The sequence below is a fragment of the Cornus florida genome, unplaced genomic scaffold (assembly GCF_030987335.1).
Source record: "Cornus florida cultivar Cherokee Brave unplaced genomic scaffold, ASM3098733v1 CherokeeBrave_3.0.0_Hap2_Chr05, whole genome shotgun sequence".
In the NCBI taxonomy this organism is placed as follows: domain Eukaryota; kingdom Viridiplantae; phylum Streptophyta; class Magnoliopsida; order Cornales; family Cornaceae; genus Cornus; species Cornus florida.
In genome coordinates this window covers 102,941,876-102,955,814 of record NW_026775575.1, presented here as the reverse complement: position 1 = coordinate 102,955,814, position 13,939 = coordinate 102,941,876, and the positions used below count along the sequence as shown (strand labels likewise).

The 13,939-nt window shown below is 36.2% G+C and overlaps 1 protein-coding gene across 1 annotated transcript; it reads right to left on the bottom strand.

Moving 5' to 3' along the window:
- Window positions 1-2,368: 2,368 nt before the first annotated feature.
- LOC132308091 (LRR receptor-like serine/threonine-protein kinase ERECTA) lies at window positions 2,369-12,871 on the bottom strand. The gene is made up of 27 exons (XM_059806066.1): window positions 12,020-12,871; window positions 11,462-11,600; window positions 11,236-11,307; window positions 11,014-11,085; window positions 10,753-10,824; window positions 10,596-10,667; window positions 10,430-10,501; window positions 10,203-10,274; window positions 10,027-10,098; window positions 9,868-9,936; window positions 9,678-9,749; window positions 9,454-9,525; window positions 9,069-9,140; window positions 8,881-8,952; window positions 8,726-8,797; window positions 8,566-8,637; window positions 7,293-7,364; window positions 7,111-7,182; window positions 6,963-7,034; window positions 6,805-6,876; window positions 6,190-6,258; window positions 6,030-6,101; window positions 5,813-5,886; window positions 4,985-5,113; window positions 4,386-4,730; window positions 3,527-3,897; window positions 2,369-3,187 (listed from the first exon to the last, which is right to left on the bottom strand). Exons 1-27 carry the CDS (start codon window positions 12,120-12,122, stop codon window positions 2,819-2,821), a joined length of 2,964 nt encoding a protein of 987 aa, XP_059662049.1. The 5' UTR covers window positions 12,123-12,871; the 3' UTR covers window positions 2,369-2,818.
- Between the last annotated feature and the right edge of the window lie 1,068 nt (window positions 12,872-13,939).

The following is a 13,939-nucleotide window of genomic DNA, read 5'->3' as shown; positions in this document are numbered from 1 at the left end:
TCATCTAATATATTCTCCATTCAATTTGCATAAATTTACCTTTCTTTAATTATTTATTTTGAAAGGTAAATTTATGCAAATTGAATGGAGAATATTTCATCAAATTAGTATGAATTTTTTTCATAATTTATTTATATAAGAAAAATATATTAAATGTAATTCAATACGAAGGGGCATTATAATCATTTAATAAAAAATAGTATAGTCATTAGAGTATGTTGCAACAAAATATGATAGTTTAGAAAATTTTATGGACAAAATAAAGTTCAGAGTGTTATGTACAAATTTAAACATAATTTAAGAGGTTTTTTTGCACTTTACTGTAATTTTTATTTATCCTATGGGAAGATAAATTGAGAGATGAGTCGCATGCAGAAAACACCCCTGTAACATCCCTGTAGTGCGTATAAACCCTTAATATTTTTTAACCACCCCTACGTAAAAATAGGTGTGAATTAGTACCTTTTGTCGGTTCACCGATACTTAAATACCCCTCTCTATAATTTAAAAAAAAAATTATTAAAATAACATGAAATGTGAAAGTACAAAAAAAGCCAAAGTTATGTTAGTCTCTTTCTGGATTTCAATGGAGTGCCTTCAGTTGGGTCTATTCTGAAGCCGGAAATGCAATATGAAGCTCACCGGAAATGTTGTCTTTGTGAAGCTCGCCAGAATTGGATCCACCAAAATTGGAGCTCGCAAGAAATGAAGTAGGTATGTTAATGAAGCTCGCCGAACTGGCCAAGGTTGCTCGCCGGAGTGGAGTTGGGTCTTTCACTGATGAGCATGCAGAACTGGTGAAGCTCACTGGTTTGTTCACAGTCGAAGTTTGTTCGGGTCTGTTGGCTTGGTCAGCCTGATGCTCACCGAACCAAGTCTGAAGCATTGTGCACTCGCCCGCGTTCATGGACATTGAAACTCTCTGTTCGCTGGTTAGTCCACACGCCGACCAATTATAACCAATTTGGATTATCAAATTAACTTAAAAGTAGCCATTTATGGAACAAGCTTGGCTGGAAAAACCCAGTTCGCTTACCTCGCCATTTATGGCGAACAGAGGTACGATGGTGACCCTTTGTTTCTTCCCACATACTTCAATTCGGAAGCTGGAGATGACGGGCTTGTCATTGTTTTTGTGCACGAGGAGAAGAGTATGCAATTAGAAGCTTTGATTCAACTTCGTCTAGAGTTCCATATGGTTTTCATGGCACATTCATAACTGAGAAAGATTTTGCAAAACAGGCCTAATTCAATCGTCTTGAGCGATTGTTTTCCGATAATTGCTAGAGATTTTCCTGAGGGAATGTTTCAGTACGTCCTGTGAAATTTTATTTTTATTTTTATTTTTTTCTGTTAGAGGTTTTGAAGGACCAAGCTTGTAGTTTTTGGGTGTATGTTAGAATTGGAGCTCAACTAGTTCTTAATTATTCTTTTACTTATAGTGTGCATGAGAGAGGAGGTATATAGATACAGAAGCTTGTTGGGTCTTTGATGCGCCGATGACAATATGTTAATGAAGCTTGCTAGATTGGACGGTGAAGCTTGTCGGAGTTAATGGAGTTGATGAATCTTCGGGTTGCTGTTGTTGGGTCAATGAAAGTAAGTATGAAATGGTTTGCTAGGGATATATATATAAATAGAGAGAGAATATAATGAGGGGCAATTACGGAATACAAAAGGGCAATTTTGGATTTTAAGATTTTAAAATAGTCATGCGCATGGCACATGACCAACTAACAGCCATTCTTTATTGAAAGTCTGACGGGAGGCCGTTACTTGCAGCATTGTAATACTTAGTATAGAGTTATATAGGCAAAATAAATTAATCCCGCTGTTCCAATTTAAACGTTATGTTTTTGTGAGTCATGATTTTTTAAGTAAGACGTCTAATTTGAGAGGTGGTATAAGGTGTAACGTGCACAAAATATTATAGGGGTTTTTTTAATAGACTTCTACCCTTGAGAGATTTTCATGGGCTTAATAACCCAGCTGTGGCCATTTCCGAAATTTGGGAAACCTGACAAAAACAGATATTACCATTATTACAGGGTCCTGCAAAAAGATACTCATAAAGATTACCGGCACACAAATGGCTATGGCACACCATTCCTTGCTTTCCTAATCGCCATTGATTATGATCCATGGAATTGTAAAAGCACAAATCACTAAAAAAAGGAACACCAAAGATGAAGCAAAGGGGTACAGACAAGGGCTCCTCCTAGTGGGAATCTATTCAGTTCTTTATTATACAAAGAGGGATCAATTAACCCTCACTTTTCACAATTCAAAACTCTTTATTTATTTATTTTTTTTTCCTCTACAGATTGAAGGGGTTAAAATGCCAACATCTACCATTAAAAAAAAAACAAACAATAAATCTCTCGTGCCTTTGTACCATTGTACGAATGAAGAGCAAATAAAAATCACAACATATCAACATCCAAACAAAACTATCGATACGGCCCAACTAGGCTCCACAATGCAATTATTACTGGACACAGATAATGCATTGGTGCACCCACCCTCCTCCTCAAGTGTGAGCCGGGGCCTCATATGTTGGTCCGGGCCAGAACCAGTGGTCCCAAACCTAAATGCCAGAACACGAGAACAATAATTACAGAACAGAAAGAGTAACATGAATTGGGATACCACACTTTACATCTATTAGTAAAGTCCCTGTCCATCTTTTGCATCTTCCTACCTACAATAATAATTGGTACCAGATTTTTATACAAATTTCCCAAATTTTTATCCTCCCTGCACCCTACCATTTCAAGATGTGTTTTTCATATTTTGATTCTTCAGCCCTGTGCCTTCTTTACCCACTGTTCTGTGATATTATCTCTCCAAATTTTAGAAAGAGTTGGGCATCTGATGTACTCATGGATGGGCAGTTCACCAAGTGTGGAGTCCTGAGATTCGCATATTCATCCATGTAGCAGGGCACCTTAGCAGATGGGAGTGGTCCCGGTGGGGCTGGGGTTGTTTGTTTCGGTGTGTCAGCTGGAATGAGGCTTCCAAGGACACGTGCCACTTCGTGCATGGTTGGCCGATCTGATGGCTGCCTCTTGGTGCATAGAAGTGCAAGCTGAAATACTTTCTTCACTGCTCCAAGATCCTTACATGTCACAGATATTTCAGGATCAACTGTTTCCATCACTGCATTGTTGGCTGTCTTGGATAAGATCTGTTAAGGAGGATAAAAAAGATAAATGTGACATGTTGAAACATTTTTAGCCCAAATCAGTCCCGGTCAGGCCAACATTATCCACAAATAAGAAACATGACAAGCTGCACCTTTAGCAAATAGCAAAAAGCAAATGCCAACATTTGAGCTCAAAAAGTCCCTAGTACAAGTTTAAAATATCTTAAAAGTACCAAACTTTGCAAACCAATTTGACCTTTTGAATGCAATATGAAAATTTATACTGTATATCAATATAACTACGTCATTTTTCTAGTGCTTCAACAAATGAATTTCCTGTTAGATAAAGAAATGCCATATGCAGATTGATGCAATACTGACCAGATGGTGGAGATTGGATTCATTGTCCACTGCTTTCCTTCCAGTCAGCAACTCAAGTAACACAATTCCATAGCTATAGACATCGGACTTCTCAGTGAGACGGGAAGTACGGGCATACTCAGGATCTATATAACCAATGGTACCCATTATGTAAGTAGATGTATGAGTCTTGGAGGTGCATAAACTTTTGGCAATGCCAAAGTCAGTGAGATGGGCCTCAAAATCCTTGTCCAATAGAATGTTTGATGACTTCACGTCTCTATGGATTATACGAGGGCTACAATCATGGTGAAGATATGTGAGTCCTTCGGCCGCTCCAAGAGCTATATGAAGACGAGTGTCCCAGTCAAGCTTTTTCTTCTTAGTAGGGCCTAGAAGAGACAATTTATGCATAAGAAACAAATGGAAAGATATTTATGCTGGCATGCACGTAAATGATATTGGGAAGTTAATCAATCATAGAACACTGAACTCGTCCCTATATAAGGTATGCAACTTAATGAAATCCAGAGGAGGTTTTATGAGTTTGGACCTCCTTCTCAGCTGCATAACAGTAGAGAAGGATCAAAATAGAATGGTAGAAAGGTTACCCCAGCTAGCCAAATAGGAACTTCAAAATATCTTCCCCACATACTTGAGCACTTTAGTGTTTGTGCATAATGCAGCCTTGTCTCATGCTCAACAATCCCACAAGTTTACTCAGATTTTGAACTCTACCATATATGGTATTATATTTTTGCAATTGAACAGATGCCACTATATGGTGTGGGGAAGAAGGGATTTAACATGATGCAGCATAAGGCATTACATGGTCAGAGACATACAAGTTTCTACACCATAAAAATCTAAGAAGACTCACCATGAAGGAGATCCCAGAGGCTGCCATTTTCCATGTAATCGTAGAATAAAAGGTTCCCAGATGACGACAGTGAATATCCTTGGAGGCTGACAAGATTGCGATGCTTGATGCTCCCTACTGTCTCAAGCTCTGTCTCAAATTCCTTCAGGCACTGTGGGTGAGAGTACAATCTCTTAATTGCCACTGGCTTGCAATTTTTAAGAACACATTTGTATACAGTGCTAGATGCACCATAACCAATTATATACTTTTCACTTAAGTTCTCAGTCATCCTCATAATGTCTTCATACACATGAAGTGCCATGTTCATATGAAGAATCACAAGCTTCGGAGATGAGTAATTGACTGTTCTCCAACAAACACAGAGAAGTCAGTAAACATATAATATTTTCAATTAAAGTCAAAATATTAAATTACTTATGCAAAAGTCTATTTATATATAAATTGGATGGTTTTAGTTCATTTACAGGACTGTTCTCCTTCGGTTTTAAAGGGTATTGAAAAGAAACAACATCCTTGAATATAGTTATACCATCTTTAATCATAGAACAATTATCTGATATCCTTTATGAAGGTTTATATAGCAGAAGTCAAGGCACCTGGTTTGTCAAGGGATCCTTCAAAAAATGGAGTCGGATTGTGCGGCCGGCATGCAGCCACCAAGATCATCAGAAGAATCACCAGGGCACCCAGAGCAATCCCCAGTATAGCTGTCTTAGAAATCATCACTGCATCCACAAGAAGCTCATTCTCAGATTGAACAACTGAAACATTTTTATCCTGTGAAGAAGTTAAATTTCTATTGGATTTTTTCTTAATGATACAACTAAATATGTTACAGATGAGGTATTGGAAATAAAATAATAAAATAAAATAAAAATGTTATTGTGCCAAGTAGAGGAATCTGAAATTCCGCAAACAAACCAGTCATCAAGGCATAGAAGACAACTTTCCTTTTGCAGTCATGGATTAACAGTGAATGCCATGATTGGTAAGAAAACACTTCCTCTTCATCTATCTTTCATTATGGATTTAAAATCCTTTTTCTATCTGCTAGTTTTACATTTTGAAACAGTTTTAACCAAAGAATTTAAGCATGAATTACATTTTATAAATACAAAAAAGAGCTGCCAAAAGTTAGTCCCTTCATCAGAAACTCGATTATGCCCAACTATTTTATTGTTGTATTAAACTGCACAGGGAAATGTATGCCCAAAAACTGGGAAAAATCCTGATTTATTTAAACACCACTTGAGACATTAGTCCATGGCATAGTTATATGGCTGAAATTTGACAAGCAAACAAGTATATAATTGCTATTCGGTGGCAGAAAGTAGGGTTACACATCATTGTTTAGATTTTGCAGACAGAAGATAAGATAGCAAGTCATGTCCATTGCATAATCTAACTTGAAAGCATATATTTACCTCTCTCTGCTGGTCGGGAGATGTGACACGGAGAAGTGAGCCAATAGCCACAGAGACCAGGATTGCCTATGAAGCTGCACAAAAAGTTAATTTAGTTGAACAAATGCCTGAAAAAGAAGGCAGAGACAGTCAAAGAAACTTGTTAAATGTAACTACCATAAACTCAAGTTTATTAAGATAAATTGCTTGGAAGTGATAATAATTCATAATATCTAACCTATCTGGCAGAAACCTCGAGAAGTTGTTGCCTGTAGGAATATTCCCAACTAGGTTATTATAAGATACATTTCTGCAAAATCAGATTTAGAACAGTCTTGTCAGACTATAGCGGACTTGGCAAATTAGAAATCATTTCATTAACTATGTTGCGAACTTACAGGACAGTAAGACTAAGACAACTGCTGAGTGATGTTACATCTCCAGACAAATTGTTGTTTTCTAATCTCCTGTCAGTAATTTGAAACCCAGAGATTATAAGTTACAATGAACACCTAATGGCATCATTATTTCCTAAGAAACACAAATCAACATAAAGGCTCATATCCTACATAGAATATTGCATAATAAAAAAATAAAAAAAAATTATAATGGTAATTCTATAAACTATGCAGCCAATAAGCCAATGTATTCCTCATCAAATCAAAATCTAAGGAAGATCAATTGATTAACTGATAAATCTTCACTTCTTGTACATGGGAATAATAACATTTATGAAAGGTCACTACAATGATTGAGAATAAAGATCATCATAAGGTTTTACGTTACGACTTCCCATCCATTTTCACTGTACAGGAAAACTGGGTTATAACTTGTACCATAAATACCATCTCATTAATACAGTATGAAAATAAATGCAATGTTTCATAAGTTGCTGCAGTACATAACCAAACCTGTTGGTTTTATCCTCCCAGAATAACAGTCACTTTGACAACCAATGAAGACCACAAATAGTAACTTGAAGCACAAATAGAAAACAGGGAAATAGAACTTACAGCAAGAAGACATTTTGAAGCTGACCGAGTTCTTGAGGAATGGGACCATAAAGGTGATTATTTGAAATGTCTCTACAATGGAAAATCAGGACAACAAAGTTGAACACTGGACAAAGAAAATGCAATAATACCCATAATTGCAGTTAAAGATTCCTTACATCTCCATAACGCTTCTTAGATTACCAAACTCAGCCGGTATATAGCCAGCCAAATTATTCCTGCTTAAGTTCCTGCATATAATTTAGGGGCTGTCAGTAAAAATAAAAATAAAAATTGGTACAAGATCCCTTTAAATGTAAAACTCACAGTTTCAGAAGATGCTCCAAATCACCAAGGGAAGAAGGAATAGAACCATTAATTTTGTTGTTTGAGATGTCCCTAAGCCAAAAAATAAATCAATAAAATCAAATTCATAGATGCATTTAATATTGGACATTATATAATAAGATTAAGGACTATCAACAAACAATAGAGCACTTGGTACTTACAGAGTATCCAAATTACCAATGCGGGATAATTCAATAGGGATGGGACCCTTGAGATTGTTGTTGGAGAGATTCCTAAAGAATAGAAACAAAAACATGACCAAGGCCATCAGAAGTGCTAGTAATTAGATGCATAATTGTGCTACTATAAGAACAATTAATGCATAAGACAAACCCTTGATGTTCATATCTGTGCTATTGTGCAAGTGGACTATAATTTAAGATATTGGATATTCATGAATATTGATATGAACAGATACTGAACTAAAACATCTCTGATACAAATTAGGGATCCAAATAGTCAGGTGATAATTCGCAGGTATTCACGCAAGTCTTTATATATCAATGTCTTGTCTTGATACCACCTGATTTTTTGTATGCAGTTATCTAGAAAATATGATACATAATAGTCCAGAAACAACAAGCATTTTACATGTTTACCCTTTATGCGCTCCATTTTTCTCGCATTAACAAGCTAAAGACCCCATAGTGAAATTCCTCACCAATAAATTTATCCTAAGATGTTATAGCGCTTTAAGGAGATAATAAGACCTTTTCTTTAGAGTCAACTCTTATTTGTCTCTTCAAATTTGAACCAGTGAAGCAGAAAGAAAATCATTTTCTTTTTCTGCCAAAAGATCAGTAGACAAGATTCTGTAAGTCTAACCTACCATCAACAATTCACGTTGACTTGGAGTAACTCGATATGTTCAGAGTATTCCAATAATACGTTCCAAAGGAAATGCTTATAATTAACAAGTTAACTGGGGTATGGGGTATGCATATAGAAGAAACCTTAGAAATCATGCCATATTTAGTGAGGTTTTCTCATGCTATGAAATCATTTGAATCTGCATGTCATGATATAAAGTTTCTCATCAAATATCTTTAATGGCATGGCTATTGTAATAATAAAGGTAAAGATTTCAAGCATAAAAACGTGGATTTGAATCCGAAAGCAGCCACTTTAAGCAAAATAATGCTAAAGGTTAGATCTGTGGTCAATGCAACGCCCACAACACTGGTAAAAAGAACATGGATGCCCTGGACAATTAATAAGTTCTGCGACAATGATAATTACTAAAGGAATAGGTAACAAAGATGGTGATTCTTCATCTCCCGACGACACGTCCACGTTGAACTTGCAGGATAGTTTAGGACCATTTTACCAAATGATATGAAAATAAAATCTTATAAAATACAACATAAACTGCATGACACTTCTCAAATTTCAAAAGAAGAAGATGGTGATGATGACGACAAGGGCTGAACTCACAAATATGTCATACTCTCCAGCCTTTCAAATACAGGAGGTATAGTCCCATTCAACTCGTTCCCATGCACATTTCTACCATCAAAATCAATTGGTAAATAATAATATTCAAATGATTGAAAGTTCAATAAACAAAGCAATGCACATAAGGTTCAATGCTTACAGACTGTTAAGATTTGTACAAGAGCTGAGATTATCAGGTATGGGCCCAACAAGCTTGTTGTTAGCTACATTTCTGCAAGCATTTAGTGTCAATAACTTGCTTTAAGAAAAGCAAAAACTGTTTCAAATAGAATAACTAAGAGAGACAGGATATACAGGTCAAACAAGTCAGTGAGCTTCCCAAGTTCTGGTGGAATATACCCAGTGAGCTGGTTATCATTCAATTCCCTACAAGGACGGAAACAAAAAAACATATGCATTTTGCAACATGACTAGAGAAAGAAACATAAAGAGAACTGAACTTATAGAAAGATGTTCGGGAAAAAATTAGAAGGTATTCATACAGATAGTGGAGCTTTGTCATATTTCCAAGCTCTGGGGGTATCGATCCAGTAAGTTTGTTACTGTGCAGATACCTACAACATTTTCACATCCAAATTAAAACACTGACTACAAAATATATGTAGATGTATCGAGTAGAACAAGAATTTTAAGTGTCCCAAGTGATTCGATGCATAGATGGTGAAATTTTAAATAATTACATCAAATTGAAGCATCAACACTGAAAACAGTAATTTGGCATTGTGCATAAATAGAAGGTCATGCTGTTATTATTGTATACACGGCAAAATACAAGCAGCCGTTGAGAACATAATATTTTTAATCTAAGAACACCAATAAATGGAGAAAATACAATAAGCTGAAACAAATGAAGAGGATAAAACTTACAATTTCTCTGTGTAAGTCAAATTTCCAAGAATAGGAGGGATGGCTCCACTCAACATATTGCAGCTTAAATCTCTGGATCAAAGCAGGATTTGACAAAGATGTAAGATGAAAAATTTTCAAATTAAAGAAGCAGGGTTTAATCTTGGAGAAGTTCATAAGCCAGGCTAAAAAAAAGTCTTGTGAAAATACTATGTGGAGATAACAATATTTTAGAAAACACTTACAATACGGCGAGTGCCTGCATCAGGCCAATTACAGATGGGATTTGCCCTGAAAGCCGGTTACCTTGTAATGATCTAGTGTGAACAAAAAGATAAAATAAAATAAAGAAACAATACAGTAAGAGTACGCTAAATGGATATTAAGCCTTTAAAGTACAAAATTTCTAAATAATTAAAAGTAATATACACATACAATGTAGCTACTTGCAGGAATCCAATATTGAATGGAATCTCTCCAGTCAGCTTGTTGTAAGACAAGTCCCTACCAATTGAAACAGAATAAACAATTTCCCATTAACCATTTTACAAGATATATACAATTTGGCCACATAGCACTTGGCAGGGTACGTACAAGACCTGGAAGGCAGTGCAGTTGCCTATATTTTGAGGAATGTCACCAGTCAGACTATTGTTTCTTACATCACTGAAATTGGTAGGAAAGTAAGATATATTTGCAGAGGACATAATATGGAAGGAAATTGAAAGGAGAATTGAATTACAAGAATAAAGTGAAAGGTGATAACTTACAAATACCACAACCCTGTCAGCTGACATATATCAGGAGAGAGTGTGCCAACCAAGTTGTTCCCTCTTAATCCTCTAAATTGACAATAAACACATAATTAGGCTCAGAATCCATGGAAATCTCATTCCATCAAAAGAAGAAAATCATCGGCAAAAATAAGTTAAATAACACGACAACAAATGAAAAGGACAGATTGATGTCATCAAATATTAGTATACTCATTACTTACAGATATTGCAGGACCTCATTCCAATATATGAGCCTTGGTATTTCACCACTCAGTTTATTCTGTGCCAAGTCTCTATAACAAGTATTTCAAAACATTTGCACGTTAGCCATAACTCTAAAGTTACATGGAAATGATGATGGAAATAGAATTGAAGAACGGCACTTACAAAATCTTTAAGTTCGGAATCTGAGAAAGGGTTGAAGGTATAGGCCCAATCAACTGATTATTTTTCAAAATTCTGAAAACCCATTCAAACAAAACCATCACACCAGACAAAACAAGCAAAGTGGTGGATTAAACACGAAGTATACATTAGAACTTACAGGTACTCTAGTTGTTTTAACTTTGAAATTGAAAATGGTATGTCTCCATACAACTCGTTGAAGGATAAGTCCCTAGTGCCGGCAACACGTTTCGGTTAGGATTTAATGGAGATGTCAATCAAAGAAAAGAATCACAGATATAAAAAAACATATAGCAAAATTAAATCATTGCCATAGTAAAATTATTAACACTCTTGAGCTTTCCCACACTCTAGAATAAGGCCATAATTACGCTATTCTGTAACCATAAATAACACTTACAAGCTTTTCAAAGACAAGCAGTCACCAATTTCATCAGGGATCTGCCCGGAGAGGCGATTCCCCCGCAAATCACTGTTCAAAGAAAAAGCTATCAACAAGCATTTCCAAACCAAGTACAGTGAAACTCTACGTACACGAATAGCAAAAACGCTTATAGCTTCAAAATAAAATAAATAGACCAATCTACGCAAAACAAAGTTAAAAAGAGGGTAGAAATTTTACATGGAGAGAAGGCCTTTAAGCTCTCCTATTGCAGGTGAGAGTTCCCCATCAAGATTCAAACCAGAGAGATTACTACAGTGTTGGGAATAACAGATCAAGAAGTCAAAATTTTGACAACCAAGAATTTAAATCAAAAAAAAAAGAAGAAGACAATATGCATAGTTGAACTACCAGTAAAGGGGCCTTAATTAGCAACGCCAATAAACGTTGCTTGAAAAAGACTTACAGTGCAACGATATTGAAGGTGGCATTGTCACACGTTACCCCTCTCCACACACAGTAGTCCGAAGATGGTGAGTCCGTCCAGTCATACAGCACGTTATCCACATCTCTAAATGACTTTTTAATCTCCAGTAGCGTTGCCCCTTTATTAACATATACAACGAATCAACTAAACATATGCATAAATACCAGTATTATATATATATACCATTAAGAGAGATGGAGAGTGTGAAGAGGAAGAACAAGCACAAATCAAGCTTATAGCAACATTATAAAAGCTTCAGATCAAAGAGAGAAAAGTTTGTGCGAGTGCAGATGAAGAACTGGGCATAAGTGCTTGTAATCAAACGCGTTTTAAGTAATAATCAAATAAACGAATACTGTAAAACAATAATGGCATTTATAATGAGGCCAAAAGAGGAATTATAGAGATTGAAGAAAAGCGAAAAATCGTCAAACGTGTTGGTTTTCGAAAACATTAAAAAAATAAAACCAGACTATTAAATTCGGATTAGAAGATAGGACCAATTACAAAAACGATAACAGACAGGACAAGCCTCACCGTCGTCGGAATCCACAGAACCGAAGCTCAAACAGGCGAGAAAAAGCAGAACCAGCACTTTCAGAGAATGACTAGTCGGATCGAACGCCGAAGAAAATGCCATAACTAACTTGGCAAGAAAAGTCCTTCCTAGGGCACAACACGTTCGATTTCAACCACCATTGAAAAGCAAGCTATGTAATTGATTTCGAGAACGCTATGGCCGTACTACAGAGAATAAGAAGACGAAACGCTTTTGAGGTCACCGACTTTGAAACGACGGCACCGAGGGTTACAAATGCTCCTCAGAGGAGAGAGACAGAGAGGTATAGACAGAATAATTTCTTCACTATTGTGTGATGATAGTTTTTGAGGGAGAGGACGATGTCACGAAGAGCTTGCGTGTTCAATCACATCGTTCTGGCAGAGAGCTCGCTGTATACAGTGGGCATTTAGTTCTCTCTAGAGAGAGAGAGAGTGAGAGTTGCATAAACGTAGCACTGCGAGAACTAGAGAGAGAGAGTGAAAATTATTTCGAAGATAAAGTTAAAAGACCCCTCTGCCAAACTCTGCTACGAGACCTGCAAACATACAGCTATCTTTCCCCTCTCTCACTCTATAATTTATCACTCTACACTTTTAGTCATTACATTTTAATCTCACTCTATCTATCTTTATATATAGCTTTGATTACTTTCTCTCTCTCTCTCTCTCTCTATCGTCGAGTTCTCTCTTCACTCTTTCATATGTCGCTGTCTCTGTTTCATTTTCTCTGTATTTGCAGGAGAGAGAGAGCGCGCTTATTAGCTAGCAGGTACTGTAATCCTTTGGTTGACAACGACGACCTCCTTCTCTCTCTCTATAACTTTGCATACGGAGTGTCTGTGTGTCTATATATATATATAGCATATAGCAGATGGGGTTTTAAATGAATGATTTACTTATTACGGTGTAGCATCTCATCATTTCGTCCTTATTAATTTCCAAGCTCAGTTAGGTAGTTACGACTTACCCTGTGTACCATACGTCGAATAATCGCATTCAACTCGGCGATTTGTTTTCTCCAGTTGAATAGATTTTGTTTAGGAGAAATTATGATTTACTTTTTGAAAAATATAATAATAATAATAATAATAATGATTACAAAATTGTGTAAGAGAGAAATAGTCGGGATAATTTAAAATTAACGTGGAGGAGTGATTGTACTAGACTTCATTATGTAGGTATGGTTATTGGTCATAATTATATTTTAATTGATTGTTTTTCTCTCTATTACCCAAAACAACTACTCCGCTCCCACAGCCACCCACCTCTGCTCCCCACCACCCGAGAAATCCCCTCCCCAAACGCATGTTAAGTCATCATGGTCTTCAACACCCATTGAAGCTTAGAAAATAATTGAAAACCCAAACAAGTCTTTTAACCATAAAATTTTGGTTGCTCCTGTTGCAAGGTTGCAAAGTTTTTTTTTCTCTTTTAGGCTTCGTTTGGATACACTGGAGAGAAAAGAAAAGAAAGGATTATGAGAGAAAAGAAAAGAAAAGAAAGGGAAGGAAATGTTTATATTCATGTTTGGATAGATAGGAGAGAAAAGAAAAGAATTGATAATATTGTTATTTGGATAACAAAAAGGAGAGAAAAGAAAAGAATTGATAATAATAAAATTACTATCTTACCCTTTACCCTTTTTGGTAGGGTTAGAACACAAAATCATTTCAGCCTCCTCCATCTATCTATTCCCGATCTCACAGATCCCTCCGTCTCTCTCTCTCTCTCTCTCTTTCCAACTACAAAATCTACAAAAATAGTCAAAAACCCATATCAGCTCTCTCTCTCTCTTCAACTGCCAACTACAAAATCTACCAAAATTAGTAGATCAAAACCCATCTGCTCTCTCTCTCTCTCCCCAGCTGCAAACTACAAAATCTACAAAAATAGAAG

Excerpts from the sequence above, each read along its gene's own strand:
- LOC132308091 (XM_059806066.1), bottom strand. The coding sequence starts at position 12,122 with ATGGCATTTTCTTCGGCGTTCGATCCGACTAGTCATTCTCTGAAAGTG. Across the intron at positions 9,141-9,453 it reads TTGACTTACACAGAGAAATT|GTATCTGCACAGTAACAAAC; the intron begins GTAAGTTTTATC and ends AAAATGTTGTAG. Across the intron at positions 5,114-5,812 it reads CTCCCGACCAGCAGAGAGAG|TGATGATTTCTAAGACAGCT; the intron begins GTAAATATATGC and ends TTGTGGATGCAG.